We start from the raw sequence: 22,164 nt of genomic DNA on the forward strand, positions 1-22,164 counted from the left end.
TGCAACGATGATATCACTCTGGGCCTGATAATCAGAAGATGTGCTGGAGATTCTGGCAAGTAGGAGAAGGCTCATAAGACTCTGGTGCGGCATCCATAGGAAACTGATGGGTCAATGTACTCTGTTCCTTAGGATTATTTTGCTCATCTCTACTTAGTGGTATTTATTAATTATTTTTAATTATTAACTTCTTTAATAATATAAATATTGATTACTTATTTAATATTATTTTGCGAATTACACTAAAATTCTTGTTCAAATATGCCTATGTAGTACATAATTAAAGGGGCATTTATATCCTAGACATTTATACCATATCCACAAAAACAGTTATCCAACTTGGCACCAACTTACATTAATGTATTACTCTATACAGTCTAGTGTTGATATTAATGACACCAATGTGAGCGTGATATATTTATTATATATACATACAGAAATATGGTTATAGCTTTGTGTCCACAATCTCTCCTGGCTTGTTCAGAATTTTTTTCCTTTTATCTACTGCATTAAGGAGTTTCTTTCTTGGTCCAAGTTGGATATTAATACTCTGCAGATCTTCATTAGAACACATGAGAAGAGAATCTAAATCAATTTTCTCCCTCAGAAGCGTGACATGTAATTCCAGTAAGCCATTCGATGCCAAGAAGACCTGAAGAGAGGAACTTTCTTCTTCTGTATCTAGTTCCATGTCATCTACAATCCAGGCCTCATTGTCATCAAAGTCATTTAAATTCTCGTTGTCATCATTGGCCTCAGCTGTAAACAACTCACTGTTGACTTTGAAGGCCATGTCATCTTCAAGTGCCAAAGTGTCACCAAAATCAGTGTTAATACCTGATATCTTGTTTCTTCCAAAAACCATGTTCCCAAGACCAGGACGATTAAAAATAGATTGTTTTTCTGTTTCCTCTGAATCCATATCCCCCTCTTCATGTTCATTGAAGATATCGGTGGCCTTCATGCGTTGACCACTAGTGTTTTCATCTTTGGCATACATTACATTGCTCATGGTATTTGTGTCCATTGTGTTTTTATCTTTCTTTTTTACTTTGAGTTGCAATGTGTCTTTCAGACTTCTGGTCAATGTGCTCATAGTTGATGGCCTTGAAAACTGGGCGCCTACGGAGCCTGACAAGGTTCCTTTCGATGCATTTACTGTACCTGTCTTGTTCCTGTTAAAGCTTTTGTTCATCTGGCTCTGATGTTTCTCTTGGAGCTTCTCACACTCCTTGATCTTACGTTCTGAGTCTTTCATAGCCTGATCTTTTAACCTAGCGACCTTCTTAGGGTTTAAAGATGTTTGCTTACTAGCTGCACCATCCAAGATTTTGACACATTCTTTACGGTCTTTCATGATAGCCACATCCAGTGGTGAACGGAGTTGGTTATCTAGTGCAAATATATTTGCTCCAAAATTAATTAGGAATGCCACACAGTTAGTATGGCCCTTCTCTGCTGCATGATGCAATGGTGTGTTTCCCCATATGTCGCTTTTGTTTGGATCTCCTCTGAAAGACAAATAAACAAATAAGGATCATTAGTTACCCTCAAAGGAGAACCTATAGATCTTGATGTTACTGGCCTGTGACTAAACTTACATTAACTATAAGACTGCGTCAAAACTGAATAAAACAAAACCTAAAGACCAGTCTATGATAGCAAAGTGAACACCAAAAAGATGAACAACTAAAACACCCAATATGCAAAATCGACTACCCTTTTTACTGACATAACACAGAGCTTCATAGAGACCTTTTCCATGAACTATTGTATTCTTGGGTTTTAGTTCACCTCAGTAAAACTAAAGGTCTATATACTGTATGTACAATATAACTGTCTAGAGCACACTCATTCGTTCAGTACCTATTCCTCTTCCACCCCCCCATAATCTTCCACTCTCGGCTCAGGCTCAGCAGGGCATACATTTGTTCTGTAGAGGGAGAATGGAGTAACCCAATGCCTGTAAACATCTCAAAAGGCAGCTTAACCACTAGCTGAATAAAAGCATTGGGCATTGAAGTTTAAAATGCCTGATCTTTTTTACCTCTGCCATTATCTGTTGGGGTAGAACTGGGAATGTCCTTTTGAAATTTGTGAGTTTTGGAGACTTTGCTCTCATATATTTAGGTAACTTTGAGCATTATTGCACAATACAGATTTGGTGCATTTTTGGTATGCACTTTCTATCCAACAGCAGGAATAAATCCAAAACTGAAGAAAAGTGCAAAGGAATGACTTCTTCTCTTTTAGGCTGGGTTCACATTGCGTTAATGGCAATGCGCTGACGGCATCCGTTACATAGCGGCACTAACGCTATGTAACGGATGCATTAGCGCACCCATAAACTGCCATTATGTAGCACATCGCTAACGCATGTTATAATCAGCATGCGTTAGCGATGTGCCGTCATTCTGTGACAGACCCTCGGACGCAGTCTGCAGCCTTTTTGGGTCCGTCACCGCTAGCACAGATAGAGCATCTGTGTCCCCTGAATTATTCCTGCGTCACTTGCCGTGCACTACAACTACCATAACCACCATCATCACATTTAACACCTATATCTGCCCTGGGAACTAGCTCTACCCATGGAGAGCTGAAACATCCTAGCAGTGTCACCAACTGCCCCAGTGGATCTGAACTGCAGCGTCGGCCATATTGACTGAACACCACTGGTGGCGTCACGAACAATTCCCAATTTCCTCAAACTTTATTCCCTTTTATATCATCATTTTTCATTGGACACCCAGGATCACGGACCAGGTCACTGCTGCCATGACACATCCCTTTAAGAACCAGCCTGGTATCAAGTATCCCCACTGCTCTGGCGGGCGCTCCAGAAGAGACTGCAACTCAGCCATGAAGTGGAGACCCCGTAAAGCTACAGAGCGGGGTCATCAACTGGTGAGGAGCAGAGGGCATAAGTCACCAACGCTCTGCTGACTCCATAACTGCAGAGACCAAACCTACTCTGACTTTAACAGTAGCACAAAAACTGTGCCCCTAACGGGAGCTCATGGCATGTGTTTCCTTAACAGTGCAACTGCATACAAGCCTTACATCATCAAGCACAATCACAAACATAGGAAAGAATGTAAAGCCGCCACCATCTGGAGCAGTGGACATGTTCTGTGAAGTAATAGATAACACTTCTCTCTCTGGCATCTGATGGGCGAGTCTGGGTTTGGGAAATGCCAGGAGAATGTTATCAGCCTGACTGAATTTTGCCAGCATTAAAGCTTAGTGGAGTAAGGTAAAGCTACGGGATTATTTTGGAGGAGTTGGCCGAGGACCCTTAGCTCTAGTGAAAGGAAAACTTAATACCTCCAGATTTGTGGAAACAGTTTGGACACATTCTTTCCTGACTATGCTTAAGTGCACAAATCAAGGGTCATAAAGTTTAGAGTAGAGAAACTTAACTAGCCCATAAAGAGCCCTGACCTCAATGCTATTGAGCACCTATGGGATGAACTAGAATGGAGATTGAGTGCCAGACACTCTCAATCAACATCAGTATCTGACCTCACAAATGCTCTCCTGGATAAGTGAGGAAAAATTCCCACATATACCTCCAAAAACTTAGAGGTCTTGTAGAAAACCTTCCCAGAAGAACGGAAGTTGCTTTATATTCCAAGTGGGAAATAGCTCCATATTAATGCCTATGAATTTAGAATGAGATGTCATACAGCTATTGTGCTTGTTACATGTAGGTGTCCTAATAAATTTGTCCATATTAAGTACCTAAACTCTTGACAATCACTCAAGATACAGCGATGACACCGGAAGTCAATAGGCAAGCTATGGGCAAATCAACAAAGAAGTCACTGGACATGGTCTTCAAATCAAGGATCAATTGACTAGCGATGAAAGATGCCTTTCACCCAGCCAAACCAGATCTCACACTTTGCACTGACGAGGGGCAGTACCCCGAAACACAGTGTCGGCAAATTGAGATTATGGTTTGGCTTTTATCCTAAGTCATGTGACAAGGGTCAATGTTGATTGCTACTTCCAATAGGTGGCACCAGAGTTCTAGACCTCTTCCTTTCTGAAGAGACAACTTGCTCACTGGGGATGAAAACACAGCTCCTATTTAGTTTGGTCTTTTCTGTGCTAACATACTGATGTGAAACTTGGACGATAAAGAATAGAAGGAACAAGGAGAAGAGGAAGACCAGCAATCCGATGGCTTAATACTATCAAGGTAATGGCGGAGAAGGCCCTGGTGGACCTATCAAGGCTTGCAGAAGATCAATCTTTCTACAGAATGTTCATCCATTAAGTCGCTATATTTCAAAATAGAGCTGGAAGCCGTTAAATAAATAATACTAACAGTAACCTCTGGATAATCCAGCTGGATCATGCATTACACAGACAGTCCTTTTGTTTGTATAAACAGTGTAGTGCTAAATTTCACCTGTGATGGTGCTGAAGGTCAATTTAACACTTGTGCAAGGTCTCAGAAGCCAACTGATTATTTAGAGCTCGTGCACACAATCGATTTTCTCATACGAGTTCTATCTGTGGTTTTCACGGATAGCCCTCATATCTTTGGTATTATATGGAGCTGTGCTCATGTCTGTTTTTTTTCCTCGGACTGAGCAGTCTGTAGAAATAAATCATAGACATCAGATTTTGATCAAAGTGCTGGATCAAAATTTGCAATGCAAATCCATGGGTCCGTGAAAAAACATTCATGTTCGGTCCGATAGAATGGAAACAGAGGATATTTTTTTTTGCCTCTCTATGTCTGAGAAATACTGATGCCACTCTTATCAAATTGTGATGAAAGTCTCATGAAAATAATCAGAGCGTTTTTCTTAGATCTGGAGAAAATGGTCACAACCCCAATACGATAGGAAATAAAAAAAAATATACACAAGAATTGATGGATGAAGGTCAGTCACAGCTTTAATTATTATTTTTTTTAAATTTAACCATAAAAGGAAGGCTCTTCAACTCTTTCAATGAACAGCCAATGAGCCACAACATCTGTGTTTCCCATTTTTACATTCCCCAGCCAAGGAGGATCATGTGTACTCCTACACAGGACTCTGACTGCCACCCATCAAGAACAATGCCTGCTCCATACAGTCCTGATAACCAGACAAGAGAATGTCCAGGCCAATATCAGTCAGATACACATTAGGCCTTAGAAAGATAGCATTGTTGCCTTCGAGCTGACATTGTCTTAAGGTACCTTCACACTAAGCGACGCTGCAGCGATACCGACAACGATGTCGATCGCTGCAGCGTCTCTGTTTGGTCGCTGGAGAGCTGTCACACAGACAGCTCTCTAGCGACCAATGATCCCGAGGTCCCCGGTAACCAGGGTAAACATCGGGTTACTAAGCGCAGGGCCGCGCTTAGTAACCCGATGTTTACCCTGGTTACCAGCGTAAAAGTAAAAAAAACAAACACTACATACTTACCTTCAGCTGTCTGTCCCCGACGTTCTGCTTCCCGCACTGACTGTGAGCACAGCGGCCGGAAAGCAGAGCGGTGACGTCACCGCTGTGCTTTCCGGCTGACCGGCGCTGACACAGGATGCAGGAGGAGTGCAGAGAAGCAGAGCGCCGGGGACAGACAGCGGAAGGTAAGTATGTAGTGTTTGTTTTTTTAACTTTTACGATGGTAACCAGGGTAAACATCGGGTTACTAAGCGCGGCCCTGCGCTTAGTAACCCGATGTTTACCCTGGTTACCAGTGAAGACATCGCTGAATCGGTGTCGCACACGCCGATTCAGCAATGTCTGCAGGGAGTCCAGCGACGAAATAAAGTTCTGGCCTTCTAGCTCCGACCAACGACATCACAGCAGGATCCTGATCGCTGCTGCGTGTCAAACTGAACGATATCGCTATCCAGGACGCTGCAACGTCACGGATCGCTATCGTTATCGTTGTGAAGTTGTTTAGTGTGAAGGTACCTTTACTACAAGACCAAACTTTTCCAGAACAAATTTTGACATGAGGACATTTATTGTTCGACAGGACTCTTCAAAGCCTGTACTAACTCAGGCTCCCTGCCAAGCAGCATGGGGGACAATGTCAGACCATATCAGAAGGAGCTCAGGAAAGAAACCGTGAAAGCGTTTCAAGTCTGTTCTCATCATGGTAATTAATTCAGCAATTTTGAAGAGCAAAGGTCAACCTCATCTTTCCCAATATCAACAATCTCAAGGAAAACCAGAGGCCATTGCAAACCTGTTGCCTCTCAAGTTTAAGTCAATGCCCTGGAAGCTCAGATTTCTCCCACCTGGGTGACATTCAGTCACAGCCACACAGATGGCCTGGTGGCATCTAAGAATGAAATAACGAAATTAGATGAATAATCAGGTCTGACATATCTTGCAAAGCAAGCCGAATGCCACCAACCAATTCTTTGGACCTGTGCCCTGGTGGCCTCTGCAGCAGACCCAAAAGGAAAGAGTGTGCCTCAATATCCTTAGGATAAGCACCAGCAGCCCACAAACATTTGTCAAAAATCGACTGAAATTGATATTGTTAATGGGGAGCGATGTAAATGGAGCAAGAAAAATTACCCCCACTTCTATAAATTAAATAGTTGCTGACAAGTTTGACTGGGTAAATAGAGTCCTCCGATGAATGAAAAGAAACCAAATGCCCCTACCCAATGGATCAATTTTTTGGGGGGAATACAGAGATGTACCATAGACTACCACATCGTCATTAAACAAACCAGCTACCAAATTGTTTTTTGAAAGCGAGATCAATTTGCTATTTTGCAATGCACTGAAAAAAGAAATCCCAAACTCAGCTGATAGGAGTGCCAACTGAAATTGGGAAAGAAAAACCAAAGACGTGAGGGAAATAATGCGACCCAGAAAAAAAATGATATAGGACATCTTTATTCTTTGCTGGGATGAGACCTCTTCCACAAAGCATGTCTGATAATAAAGACCTTAGTAACATCTGGCTATCCCAGTAATTGATAATAAAAACCTAAACCAGACAGGCACTGTCGGACTGGTGATCCTGAAACACTAGTACTGAGGAGCTGCAAAATAAACTCAATAGTGATGTCCAATCTAGATTGACAACAACTATGCACAGATCTACCCTTAATTAACAGAGAAAATCCCTCCCATGCCTTATCAGAATTTTACCACGTGGAAGGAGCAACAGAGAACCGAACTAGAGGAATCAGCTGTTCGCTACTAGGTCCCAAAGGGAAGGAAGGCAAGGCAAACCCAACGGGCATACATTGGGGAGGTGCTCTCTGAAAACCTGCAAATTAAATTGCGATAATGCTTTAGCAATGGTGTTATTAACTTCAGGGATTTATCAAACCAGGAACCATATACTCTGAAGTAGGCACATGACGGAGAAGATTTAGAACAGGAAGAGAAGATAAGACAAAGGGTTTATACAATGACCAACGCTGAGGTTGTCTGTCCAAAAATAAACTCTGCTATTTGAAAAATGCCAGCCCCAAAATTCAACTGCTACCATTACAGGGAAAGGCTCAAGTAGGCTCAAGTGAAATTTGCTTGTTCTTTCCATGGATCAGGCCATGCGCCATTGGTCTCCAAAAACTGTTCCGAAACCGACTGACCCTGAAGGTTCAGCAAATAAATTTAAATCCTGATTAGAAACTTCCGCGGACATAAAACATATATGACCGTTGAAAGAATATAAAAAAGTCTTCCAAACCTCTAAGTCTAGACGCATCAATCGTTTAATTCTAATTTTATGACCGGGAAGAGATGCCCCTCTAGTTGCCAATGACAAATGCTATGAAAAAACTTTCCCAACAATGGAAAATCAATAAGCCCAGCAACAATTGCATCTGTAGAAGAGTTACCTTCCTCATGGAACATAAACCGCCAATCAGGTGCAGGAGTTTCTCGATCCTATCGAGGCAGAAGGAAGACCATTGCTACTGTGTCAATTTCTATTCCTAGGAAAAACAGGGTATGATCTCTGATCAGACCCTTAAACTAAGAGCAAGGGGCTGTACTTGCCTTTCTGGATAAGCAATGGGCACATTTAAGGAGGGCAAATCAAGCCAGAAGGGTACATGGGGGTATGAAGGAAGATGAACAAACATGTACACAGAAGGGGAGGCAGCACTGCGCTAAGTCAGGAAAGTTGCATCAGGAAAGTGCCTCTGACTAATGTGCTGCCTCCCCTTCTGTGTACATGTTTTTGCATCTTCCTTCATAATTATCTTTTCTCTGCATGTTCACTAGATGTTTCAGAATAGATGATACTTCTGACTGGAATTTCTATTTGCATTTATACAATTATCCCAACACTTTACGTTTATATACCGCCAGCATTTCCTGCACCTTTAGCAAATTCAGTGTTTTTTATCTTGCTATTTTGTCAGCTAAAAAGATGTTAAACAGATTGCCTTCCAATATTTTAACATGAAAAATTGATCAACCAAACCAAAGGAAGCATTCAGAACAGGCCACATTGATCTCTGTAGCAATGTATTCATAAGTATTATAAATGAGACTAATAAAAATGTATGAGTATCTATTTCTAGTGTGAAAAGCTGAATACAACATAACTCTGGGGCTGATACAATGAGTGCATCCGGGGTGTAGATAAAAGGGGTTCAGAGGCAGCAGTGGCTTTTCATTCCTAGGGCTTGAAGTCTATTTGCCACATATGATACCAGTATACAAAAATGATGCATGGTTGGTGGCTGCCCTGTTTCAAATTTTGCATTGGGTCACCGATTTGGCCAGTGACTCCTTAAACCCTCTGTGTGCCCATGCAGTCCCTTCGCTTCCTCATCCAAGTGACGGAAAAGGAAACTAGATTGGTTGGGGACCCATGCCGCAGTATGAAGTGGAAAGGTAGGTGAATATATATATATTTTTTGGAAACCACATTGGATCCAGTTGTAAAAAATAAAGGGCTGGACAACAACTTCAAAATAAGCTTTTGGGATGTATGTTGACTACCAACAAGTCGCCAACAAATGTGGACATCTGAGTGCACTCTGAATTTCACGGACTGACAGAATGGAGAAGATGGAGAATTTTTTTTTACAAATTCTCCTCATCTGAGAGAATATATTTGTGAGATATTTTGCAACACCATTTGGTTTATCTCGTGACACTTAGGTGCATCTCTCTGAAGCAGCCAGATACTTTTTTATTATAGGAATATTGGTTGGTCCCAATATTATGATAAAATTGTCTTATTTGTTGTATCCCAGAAAACAGAATTTAGACAGAAGTGAGGGATAATATACAGGAGGAAGCTTTAATGCGACAAATGTTATAAGCAATTTATTTTCTTCGCCTCCTGCTGATGGAATATTGTGTCACAGAATCAAGCTTGATTTATGAGTCTCAATTACTTACACAGAGCTGTCCTTATGTACATTATCACAGAATGCCAGGAACAAAAATGAAATTATCCTTGTCACATGTTTGCAGGGGATAAACCAGTGTTTCACCTGGATTTCCAGCATTGCCTCCCTATTTCCCCCATTGACAATATTGCCATTTTAATTTATGTTAGTCAAGATTGTTTCCTGGCATCATAATCACATGGATGGATTTATATTCCTAGGAAAATAAATGATGACTCAATAGGCATACTGATCAGCAAGACTTTGTGTGAATCTCCATGGCGTATAAGGTCCATCCTCAGCTCTAGTAAGTCATACAAGTCAATGATATATACATACTGTGAGGCAGTGAGGGGGCTCATATGTTAAGGTCGATATGTTTCCCCCAGGATGTGGGCAGAGTCTTATTAAAACCACTAGAGTGCCTTGTGTTAACAGCAGGACGCCTGTGAGTCACAAGGCAAAATAAAAGAAAGAGTGGATTGGGTCCAAGTAGATTATTAGGAAAACTCATTAAGGGCTATTATTTTTAGAGGGATTTGCTGGTTTGGTAGTGGGGCGAATCCCTCTCTCCACACCGGGTTTTGGAAGTGGCTCTATGGCCACGATTCCATTTAAATCTGTCAGTTTTGCCTTAGGTGTGTCGGTTTGGAGTTTGCAAGCTGCAGAGAAGGAGGCTCTGTGCAACCTAGGTCTGTGAGGAGCTAACACAGAGCCAGAGAACTCAAGGCGGCTGACACACCCATGAGACATGGCTGTGTCATTGTCCACAGCAATGGGTTGTGAACACGAACTGTGTATATGGAAACCTGGCTGCGATCTGAAGGATACCACACCTGTTTGTCTGCAAATAAAGACACTTTATGTTGAACTTTCTGTGGTTCCTGCCTATCTGTCGCACTGAACCAACCCAGCTGTACTACAATATTTATACTGGAATTGTTAAAGGCCATATTCTGAAGATTAACAACCATCAGGTATAACGTGGATCTCATACAGTGAATTGATGAGGGCCCCCAGATTATTAGCCTACAACTCCTATATTTATCATGTTTTACATAGTAACATAGTTAGTAAGGCCGAAAAAAGACATTTGTCCATCCAGTTCAGCCTATATTCCATCATAATAAATCCCCAGATCTACGTCCTTCTACAGAACCTAATAATTGTATGATACAATATTGTTCTGCTCCAGGAAGACATCCAGGCCTCTCTTGAACCCCTCGACTGAGTTCGCCATCACCACCTCCTCAGGCAAGCAATTCCAGATTCTCACTGCCCTAACAGTAAAAAATCCTCTTCTTTGTTGGTGGAAAAACCTTCTCTCCTCCAGACGCAAAGCATGCCCCCTTGTGCCCGTCACCTTCCTTGGTATAAACAGATCCTCAGCGAGATATTTGTATTGTCCCCTTATATACTTATACATGGTTATTAGATCGCCCCTCAGTCGTCTTTTTTCTAGACTAAATAATCCTAATTTCGCTAATCTATCTGGGTATTGTAGTTCTCCCATCCCCTTTATTAATTTTGTTGCCCTCCTTTGTACTCTCTCTAGTTCCATTATATCCTTCATGAGCACCGGTGCCCAAAACTGGACACAGTACTCCATGTGCGGTCTAACTAGGGATTTGTACAGAGGCAGTATAATGCTCTCATCATGTGTATCCAGACCTCTTTTAATGCACCCCATGATCCTGTTTGCCTTGGCAGCTGCTGCCTGGCACTGGCTGCTCCAGGTAAGTTTATCATTAACTAGGATCCCCAAGTCCTTCTCCCTGTCAGATTTACCCAGTGGTTTCCCATTCAGTGTGTAATGGTGATATTGATTCCTTCTTCCCATGTGTATAACCTTACATTTATCATTGTTAAACCTCATCTGCCACCTTTCAGCCCAAGTTTCCAACTTATCCAGATCCATCTGTAGCAGAATACTATCTTCTTTTGTATTAACTGCTTTACATAGTTTTGTATCATCTGCAAATATCGATATTTTACTGTGTAAACCTTCTACCAGATCATTAATGAATATGTTGAAGAGAACAGGTCCCAATACTGACCCCTGCGGTACCCCACTGGTCACAGCAACCCAGTTAGAGACTATACCATTTATAACCACCCTCTGCTTTCTATCACTAAGCCAGTTACTAACCCATTTACACACATTTTCCCCCAGACCAAGCATTCTCATTTTGTGTACCAACCTCTTGTGCGGCACGGTATCAAACGCTTTGGAAAAATCGAGATATACCACGTCCAATGACTCACCGTGGTCCAGCCTATAGCTTACCTCTTCATAAAAACTGATTAGATTGGTTTGACAGGAGCGATTTCTCATAAACCCATGCTGATATGGAGTTAAACAGTTATTCTCATGTTATGCCCAATACTCACTTGGCAACTATCATGTCTGGGTCCTGTAGAAATACATTATTGGAACGCCCTGTAGCCTCTCACCCTTCCTTGGAGGAAAAATAAATATGCATAAATGGGTCAAAGATGGATGTAGGATACAACCATTTGGCTGTATGGGGGTTCAAGTATTTGGCTCTTTCATTATAGCTGGCAGAAAATTAATGGTAACTTATTGGATTCATTACCTTAGAGACCTGACTTGATATTGCCCTCTGTAATGCCCTTGTGTCCTTAGGGTGGAGAGATTTTTTAACATTGGGATAAAGTACAAAGCTGAAGTGGATGTATTATAAAAAGTGGATATGACCATAGGACATGACGGACTGGACCAGGCTCATCATGATTAAAAAAGTTACTGTTGTAATTTGCTGCTGCAGTGCAGTATAGAGCAACCACCACCAGGGGGTGCTGGTTAAGGAAAGGAGGTTGAACACACAGCGCAGCAACACTGAACAACAACACAGGTATCACAGGTAAAGAAAGAGACGTGAGACAAGCCAAGGTCATACACGGAGATAGCAGCGCGGTACAGGAGGGGCGAGCAGAGAATAGTCAGGGACAAGCAAGGCGTCAGAGCCTACCGGGAACGTGGTAACCAAAACGTAAGACGGAGTCGGGGTACAGGCCAAAGGTCGGAACAAGTCATAAATGGGTGCAGGCAGTCAGAGGCAAAGAGGAACACTAGTACAGGGATCCAGGTCAGGTGCTCAAACCGTGCAGCATGAACTATAGCTGACACTGGCCCACAGGCTGCAGAGGACTTAAATAGCTCAGTCAGTTTCAAGGTGAGGCAGAGGGGATTAACTCCCACATGAGCAGTCCAGAGATAAAACAGCTGAACATAAACTCAGAACTGGATCATGACAACTGTCAGGCTGCTGCAGTGCAGTACAGCGCAACCTCCACCAGGGGGAGCTTGAGAGGAAAGTGAGACTGCACACACAGGACAGTAGAACAGATGCCACCAAGTGGCGAGAGAGTGGTCAGACAAGCCGAGTCAAAAGCATGAGATAGCACGACAGTATAATAGGATTAGACAGACGGATAGTCAGAATGCAGCCAGGGCCGGCGTTTGGCACAGGCAGACCAGGCAGACACCTGGGGCCCCCACCTAGAAAGGGGGCCCCCTACCTCTGCAGCCCCTGTATGAAGTGCCCAGAGGGTGTACAGCAGTGGCGTCTCTCCCAAACCCCTCTTGAGACCCCCTCAGTGCTGTGATTTACTCATGTGCTCCCAGAGCTCTGTGCTGTTTGCTGTAGGATCAGGTTTCACAGTCACATACAGCAGCCATTGGCTCTGACCACAGTCACTGTTTGTAATCTGAAAGTGGGACCTGCTGTCACTACAGTCTGGATGACACAAGGCAGGAATATTGTCTGCTGAATCAGGGTATTTATTATATAAAAATAAATGAATTCCCATGTGAAATAATAAGGGTAAACCATACACATATAGTACAGGTATGCATAAGAATCAGCGTTTTGGGTGCATTTTTTTTTACGCAGCCAAAGCCTACTCTCTTGGCAGTAAAAACACTGCTTTCAAAACACCCTTTTTTTAGGGTATGTGCAGAGGATCCGGAAATGGCAGCACCTTGGACGCTGCCATCTTTTGAACACAGGTGATTCCGCGTGTGTTCATTGATCTGTGTGGAATCACCGCGTCCTATACATTGCACGGGTGAGATTTCTCTTGTGGAGACTCGTGTCTACGCCAGATAAATTGGCATGCTGGGGTCTGGACAGACGCGCCGCATGTCCGTCTCTGCAGGTGAGGTGCAGGTGATAGTGCACGCATAGTAGAGATGGAATTTCTTGAAATCCCATCCACTATACTGTAACATCTGGCCGCTGCACAAGTACACAGCAGCCGACCCGCAGCGTTTACTGATTGTGGGCACACACCCTTAGAGCTTTTGCTATTTGTTTTTTTACAGTATGCATTTTGTCTACAGTACATGTTTAATACAGTTAGTGTTATTCACAAAAAACGCAGCAAAAAACAACATTGCAACATTTGCAGCATGTTTTAAACTTTTTCATTGCTTTCTACAGGTGAAAAAAATTGCTGAAAGTGACACGCTGAAGATTTAAAAAAGGCTGCAGTTGTGAAATTCTGTCAGGGGAAATAAAAGGGTGTGCAGGAGATTTCTGAAAATCTCAGTTTTTGCTTGTGCTGTAAAATTCTGTAAACTTCTTATTTGCAGAAGAAAAAGCTGCAAAACTTCTGCATATGAACATGGCGAAAAGCTGCTTTATAAAGTGCCAGCAAAACATAGGAGATTTCCGAAATCTCCTGCAGGCGCTTGTTTGTTTTCTGACTGGATTTCAGAACTGTAGCACTTTTTAAATCCCCTCAGCTTTACCTGCAGATTTACCGCAGATTTATCGTGGAATCTTTGTGCAGTTTTCAACAGCGTTTTTACACCTGCGGATTCCTATTATGGAGCAGGTGTAAAACGCTGTGGAATCCGCTCAAAGAATTGACATGCTGCAGAAAATACAACACAGCGTTTCCGCGCGGTATTTTCCGCAGCATGTGCACTGCGGATTTTGTTTTCCAGATGTTTACATGGTACTGTAAACGCATAGAAAACTGCTGCAGATCCGCAGCAAAATCCGCAACGTGTTCACATAGCCTGAGAAACACGTCACTACTTCTGTATTTCTCACCCTCCTGGTTTTGGCTTATATATGCTGATGTGAAATACTGACCAAACACTCAACGTGTGAACGTGGCCTTAAACATACTGTAGACAAAACAAACATCCTCACTCCAAAAAAAAAAGCTGAAAAAAGTGTGAAGAACACCACAAAACAAGCTGAAAAACAGGTGTTTTGAATGCAACATTTTTACTGCTAATAGAAAAGGTTTTTGCTACTGAAAAAAATGCTGCATGTAAACATAGTCTTAGTCTGAAACGCTATGTCTATCTGTTGTGTTACATAGGACTGCAGGTGACATCTACTACATTATCTGTTCTCAGAGAGTTAGCACTGTTTTATCTGAAGAGTTAAAAGTTAAGAGGGGGTTGGGGGCAACTCTTTTTCTTGGGCCCCCAATCTTTTCTGACAATAGCAACGCCCCTGTGTACAGCTAATAGTGGCAGACCCGTTGGCCGATATAAGGCCCCTAAATATGGGGGCCACAGCGCAATGTTATCATTTGAGGCCCCCACTTTAAATTTTTGCCTAGGGCCCCACTTTGTCTAAAACCGGCCCTGAATGCAGCCAGAGATCAGTAAACCAGAACGGGCAATATACAGTACAATATGGACAGACAGCAACAAAGTAAATTACCAAGCCAGGAGATCAGAATCAAGCAGACAGACAGAGACATACTGGGAAAAGGGCAGACAGAGGGAGTTAACAGACACAGGACAAGTCAGGGTTCACAGCAGGACAAATCAAGAGCTACCAGCAGGGTCAGGTTAACACGCCGAAGGCAGAACTATAGCTCAGAGGTCCCCAACTCCAGTCCTCAAGGCCCACCAACAGGTCATGTTTTCAGGATTTCCTTTGCATTGCACAGGTGATGCAATTATTACCTGGGCAAGACTAAGGAAATCCTGAAAACATGACATGTTGGTGGGCCTTGAGGACTGGAGTTGGGGACCTCTGCAGTATAGCTGACACTGCCAGCAAGATTCATGGAAGCTAAATAGCAAACCTGAACCCAGAATGAGGCAGAGCAAAGTTAACCCTTGACATGATCCATCCAGTAAAAAGGGCAGACACTAATAAACCCTGGAACGGATCATGACAGTTACATGTGCTGATCCAGATAAAGATAATCATCAACTAGGGATTGATAGCTGTAGGCCTTCTGCAAGTAGAGCTAATGTCCTCCACCAATGTTGAGGTTACTACGTGGCTGTCTATGAGGCCATGTGCACACGCTGCGGATTTTGCTGCGGATCCGCAGCGTTTCCGCAGCTGCGGGTCCACAGCGGTTTCCCATGAGTTTACAGTACAATGTAAACCTAAGGGAAATGAAAACCGCAGCATGTCAATTCTTTGTGCAGATTCCGCTGCGGGTTTACACCTGCTCCAGTAGAAAACTGCAGGTTTTAAACCCACAGTAGAAACCGCGATAAATCCGCAGTAAAACCCGCAGCAGTTTTGAACTGAGTTTTTTCTAAATCCGCTGCGGAAAAATCCGCAGTCCTCCGGGATACGTGTGCACATACCTTAAGGATGTTATATTTGTTTTCTATAGTGTTTCAAACCAAAATATCTGTGTTCTGTGTTTTCGGGTTTTGGCCTTTAACACCTTCTATAGAAAATGATGGATCAAGCTTATGACTTTTCTGAGACTTTCTTTTGAATGCTTATTCTGCACAGTGCTGTAGTTCAGCCTTCTATTACACTTGAAAAATGGTGGGGTACTTAAGAAGAAATTATAGTGGTTTTCATGATTTTTAATAACCTGTAAAGAATAAAAAGCTATGAAATGTATACATAATTGTCTACTGTCCCATATTGTCCAAAATGCTCCCAAAAAAAGGGAAAACCCCAAGACTTCTGGAATGGTTGGTGACGAATCTCCTCGGTGCTACCGAAAACTCCTGGGAAACGCGAAACCCCAAAACCCAGTGGCAAATTTAAAGAGGACCTGTCACCAGGTCAAATGAGGCCAGTTTGTGCTTTCATTTTTTTCTTGCTGCTTTCTTGAGTTTTCAATATTTTTTTTAATCCACCAGACAATTCCAGAAATATGGGCCTTTTCAAATAGTGCTAATTTTTATGGCCTGTACCAATGAAGCATAGTAACAGGATCCTCTGGGGCATCTATTTAGGCTGCTCTGCATTATTATCCTGTGAGCCACACATCTTGGTAAAGATCATAAAAAGTTCCATATTTCTGGAACCGTATGGTGGATTTATAAAACAGAGAAAACGGCACACTTAAAGGACCATTGGACATATAAAATTGACCATTTTTGACCTGTGTGACACGTCCTGTTTAATGGGTGGAAAAGGGGCATGACCTTCAGAAAGGGGATGTGATTAGACTCCAGAAATTCCTCCATCTTTCAGGGTCACAATTTTTTTAAATTTATCATAAATGTGATATCTTTCTACATGTAAAGTCATAACACACTGCTGTGTTTTCCAAAAGCAAGGTGTTCTCCAATAAGTGTCCATATCTGCCACGGGAGGATGCAAACCCATGACGAATTATTACAGGTACAAAGCACCACAGAAGCCAAGTACAGCCTGGGCGAATCTAAGACAAGCAGTAGGAAATAGAGAATGATATTTGAAGGCAAATACCGTACATTGCAAAACGTAGGCCAGACAACCCCTTTAAGCCATGTTCATATTCGTTATGGATTTTCACAGTGAGCACAGGATAATGCAAGTTTATGGGATTCTACTAAACCCCACACATGGCAGAACAGATCAGGGCTGAACCTAGGCCTTGATTGTATTTAAATCTACAAAATTCACCATATTTTGCTATTTTTTGCTGTGGATTGTACTTTATAATGCACTCTGAGAGTCTTAAGACCTCAAGTAGAGAAATATTGGAAAACCATAAAAATTACTCGTACGCTGTCACCCTCCCTGTAGATCCCGGAAACCTATCATATATATTACGAGTGTACGGCTCCTCTGAAATTTCACGTCACTTCAGTAAAATTGTATTATCAGCTTTCATCCTTACATTTGTTCATAGTCCTCAACAGGTAAAGCCTACTAAACTCAGCACTAAACGCCTTTAGTAAATTTGTAAATTTTACCCTTTACACGTAATTTACCATAAAACATTAACCCCTTCTGGTCACAGCCAATTCTAGTTTTCATCCTTTTATTTTTTTTTCCTCCCCTTCTTCCAAGAACCACAACTTTTCATACATAGCCACACGAGGAATGATTTATAGTTTTGAATTACATAATTCCTTGTTCCTTACAATGTACTGAAAAAAAAGGAAAAAATTCCAGATGCGGCCATTATTTTTTGGGAAATTTTAGAACTTTGTTTTTTGGCATTCTGGCAATACTTTTTGGCATTACTGTGCGGTAAAAATGAGCTGGTAACATAATTTTCCAGGTAAGTACAATCCTTGTGATACCAAAATTCAATTTATTTTATTTTACTATTTTTACTTTATTTTAGTGGTAACCTTTTTTTTGTTTGGTAATTTGTAAAAAAAAAAAAATGTTTGCCATTTCATGAGAACCATAACTTTTTATTTTTCTTTCGCTGGAGCTGGGTGAGGACTTGTTTTCACTGATTCAATAGATTTTTATTTATTTTTCCAAAAAGAAAAAAATCAAAAACTATTTTTTTTACCAACAATAGCAAGCTGTGCATGTAGCATATCACTTCTATCTTTTTAGTGTCTTCTCTTAATATTTTACTTACCTTAAGACATATTATTTATTAGGACTCGTTTTTTATGCCTGGTGAATAGACATTTTTATTGATATAATTTTGGTGTTTTTAATTACTTTTTATTCCATTTTTTTTGGGTAGGAAAAAAAGACAGAAAATGTAAATTTAGGAGTTTGGATCCCATTTTTTTTGCTTTACTGTACAAGTTAAATCATTTTGGATTATGATAGATCAGACTTTTATGGATATGGCAATTCAATTTTTTAAAAAGGAAACCGAAAAGAAAAATAGGTGCAAGGGCAAAGTTAATAATGCAAATAACTAAAAAGTAATAAACTTTATTGCATACAGGTCATAAAAACTATGAGTACAGATAATCCCAGCAATGCAGAGAAAGACTAAAATTGGTTGGTGAGCAACTATGGGAACCCAGATAGTAAATGGTATAGAACACTTGTAATATATAATATATAACAGCATGAATAAATATTGAATAATATATACGGTAAGCATATATATATATATATATATATATATATATATATATATATATATATATGTAGAAGTGTCCATACCGTGGATACCATAGAAGTATCCATATCATAATACCTATCAATGTATAACCCACGTCAAGAGTCACAGATAACGAATCTAAATAATAGATAACAAAAAACCTCACCCACCAAACACCGACGTGCGTTTCACAAATGCTTCATCAGGGATTCAAATTTGTAGGTGTTTTTTGGTCAAAAAGAAGGGAAGTTAACCCTCTCATGAGTAAGTGATTTTTTTTGTTTATGCGCTTTTGTTTATTCCTGCGCCTATTCATTGAGCCACAACAGAATTATTTTTCTATCGAAATAGAGGTAGGAGAGCTTTTTTTTTTTTGCAGGATGAGATGGCGTTTTGATTAATATCATTCATCTTAGCATCCAATGAAATGAAAAACTGTAAAAAAAAGAAATCCACGCTTATTGAAATGGTGAAAAGAAAAACATAATTCCCCAACTACTTTTTTTTAATTTTGTTTCTATGGCTCCATTTTGCAGTAAAAATAACATGAAAACATCAATCTTCAGGTCACGAGTACATTTATGGTGATACACAATATATGTCATTTTTTATGCTTTAAAGGTTAAAAAAATCAGTACTTAAAAAAAAATTGGTTTGTGTTTCTCCATTTTCTGAGATCCATAACTCCTTTATTTTTACATCGATGGAGCTGTGTGAGGGCTTATTTTTTGCATAGTAACCTGATATTTGTTATTGATGCTATTGTGGGGTACATAAAACATTTTGGTAGCTTTTTATTGTAGTTTTGCTGGACAAGCATAGAAAGAAAAACAGCAATTCTTGTATTTTGATTTTTTTCTCTTTAAGGTATTAATAGTCTATGGGTTCATTAATTTTACTTTTTCATAGACTCTAACGGCGACAGCAATGCCAAATATGTCTATTTTTTATTTTTGTTTAACTGGGAAAAGAGGGGTGATTCAAAGTCTTATAAATAAACCACTTTTTTTTCTAGATTTTTCTTTTTTTTGTCCCCCATTTGACTTCCACCTACAATAATTTGATCTATGGTATTGAAGCATATAGAAGAAATGACAATTTCTCGTGAAGCCCAGCCTAGGACAGTATTTCTTATCCTGGGAAAGGGCTAAAGAGCAAAGAGGGACCTAAGAACTGAGGTCATAAGTAATGACTGTCCTTTCTGGAACAGGGACACTTGGGAGATACGGTCTTGAACTTCTAAGAGATTCCTCTGTCTACTTACCCTCTGTTGCATACCAGCTCAAGCACATCTATATGTCCATGATAGGCTGCCAGTAGGGTGGGAGTCATTCCATCTCCGTCTGTTGTGTTGATATCCTTTTTAGTGGCTTCTTTCAGGATATCTAAGTAGCCATCTATGGCGGACTGGTGATATCTGGTGGACATTCTTACTGCTCCTCCAGCCTAGAGAGTTCTCACACAATCTGTAGGGCTTTGCATGAAGAAGTTTCTTCTCCAAGGCTGATTAATTATTACACGTTGGGATGGCTCATTTACTGCAGTCGGATTAGGTTCAAAGTCCCCAGTAATTGCTTTAGCGCAGGGCGGAAACCTTAGGAACCAAGTGCGTTATATAGAAAGTTACTAATTGAGGCTACCATTAAATAATCAGCTTGATGATAATAATGGCTCAAAGTCCTTTCTCTGCTAGACAAGCATGAGATTTAACAATCTTATGGACCTTAAAAGGAGTGTACTGTCAGAGGATGACCTATTGTTTTTTTTTCTTTATAGAGAAGCACTTCAGTATTTTTTTGCCTATGTATAGTAGTATAGTTTATTATTAAAGAATAATGTAGACAGACTGAGTGATGTTGAGATCAGTGCTCTTTCATGGCCATATCATCACTTCCTTGTTCTGCTGACTGCGGCGACCCCCCATAAACATCGCACCAGCAAAACCACTCTCCCTCCCCCTCCCAAGTAGTATTCCATCTCCCAATAAAGAGACAACACAAGTAAATTGCTGGGTGAGGGTCACAGCTTTAATTTCTTTTTTCATATATAACATACAGTGGGGCAAAAAAGTATTTAGTCAGTCAGCAATAGTGCAAGTTCCACCACTTAAAAAGATGAGAGGCGTCTGTAATTTACATCATAGGTAGACCTCAACTATGGGAGACAAACTGAGAAAAAAAAATCCAGAAAATCACATTGTCTGTTTTTTTTAACATTTTATTTGCATATTATGGTGGAAAATAAGTATTTGGTCAGAAACAAACAATCAAGATTTCTGGCTGTCATAGACCTGTAACTTCTTCTTTAAGAGTCTCCTCTTTCCTCCACTCATTACCTGTAGTAAGGGCACCTGTTTAAACTTGTTATCAGTATAAAAAGACACCTGTGCACACCCTCAAACAGTCTGACTCCAAACTCCACTCTGGTGAAGACCAACGAGCTGTCAAAGGACACCAGAAACAAAATTGTAGCCCTGCACCAGGCTGGGAAGACTGAATCTGCAATAGCCAACCAGCTTGGAGTGAAGAAATCAACAGTGGGAGCAATAATTAGAAAATGGAAGACATACAAGACCACTGATAATCTCCCTCGATCTGGGGCTCCACTCAAAATCCCACCCCGTGGGGTCAGAATGATCACAAGAACGGTGAGCAAAAATCCCAGAACCACGCGGGGGGACCTAGTGAATGAACTGCAGAGAGCTGGGACCAATGTAACAAGGCCTACCATAAGTAACACACTACGCCACCATGGACTCAGATCCTGCAGTGCCAGACGTGTCCCACTGCTTAAGCCAGTACATGTCCGGGTCCGTCTGAAGTTTGCTAGAGAGCATTTGGATGATCCAGAGGAGTTTTGGGAGAATGTCCTATGGTGTGATGAAACCAAACTGGAACTGTTTGGTAGAAACACAACTTGTCATGTTTGGAGGAAAAAGAATACTGAGTTGCATCCATCAAACACCATACCTACTGTAAAGCATGGTGGTGGAAACATCATGCTTTGGGGCTGTTTCTCTGCAAAGGGGCCAGGAAGACTGATCCGGGTACATGAAAGAATGAATGGGGCCATGTATCGTGAGATTTTGAGTGCAAACCTCCTTCCATTAGCAAGGGCATTGAAGATGAAACGTGGCTGGGTCTTTCAACATGACAATGATCCAAAGCACACCGCCAGGGCAACGAAGGAGTGGCTTCATAAGAAGCATTTCAAGGTCCTGGAGTGGCCTAGCCAGTCTCCAGATCTCAACCCTATAGAAAACCTTTGGAGGGAGTTGAAAGTCCGTGTTGCCAAGCGAAAAGCCAAAAACATCACTGCTCTAGAGGAGATCTGCATGGAGGAATGGGCCAACATACTAACAACAGTGTGTGGCAACCTTGTGAAGACTTACAGAAAACGTTTGACCTCTGTCATTGCCAACAAAGGATATATTATAAAGTATTGAGATGAAATTTTGTTTCTGAGCAAATACTTATTTTCCACCATAATATGCAAATAAAATGTTAAAAAAACAGACATTGTGATTTTCTGGATTTTTTTTTCTCAGTTTGTCTCCCATAGTT

The 22,164-nt window shown here is 41.1% G+C and overlaps 1 protein-coding gene across 1 annotated transcript; it reads right to left on the reverse strand.

Annotated features, from left to right (window-relative positions):
• Positions 1–404: 404 nt before the first annotated feature.
• On the reverse strand, positions 405–20,086 carry ANKS4B (ankyrin repeat and sterile alpha motif domain containing 4B). Its single transcript, XM_069734192.1, has 2 exons — positions 19,866–20,086; positions 405–1,511 (listed from the first exon to the last, which is right to left on the reverse strand). Exons 1-2 carry the CDS (start codon positions 20,027–20,029, stop codon positions 446–448), a joined length of 1,230 nt encoding a protein of 409 aa, XP_069590293.1. The 5' UTR covers positions 20,030–20,086; the 3' UTR covers positions 405–445.
• Between the last annotated feature and the right edge of the window lie 2,078 nt (positions 20,087–22,164).

The sequence above is a fragment of the Ranitomeya imitator genome, chromosome 7 (assembly GCF_032444005.1).
Source record: "Ranitomeya imitator isolate aRanImi1 chromosome 7, aRanImi1.pri, whole genome shotgun sequence".
Classification (NCBI taxonomy): domain Eukaryota; kingdom Metazoa; phylum Chordata; class Amphibia; order Anura; family Dendrobatidae; genus Ranitomeya; species Ranitomeya imitator.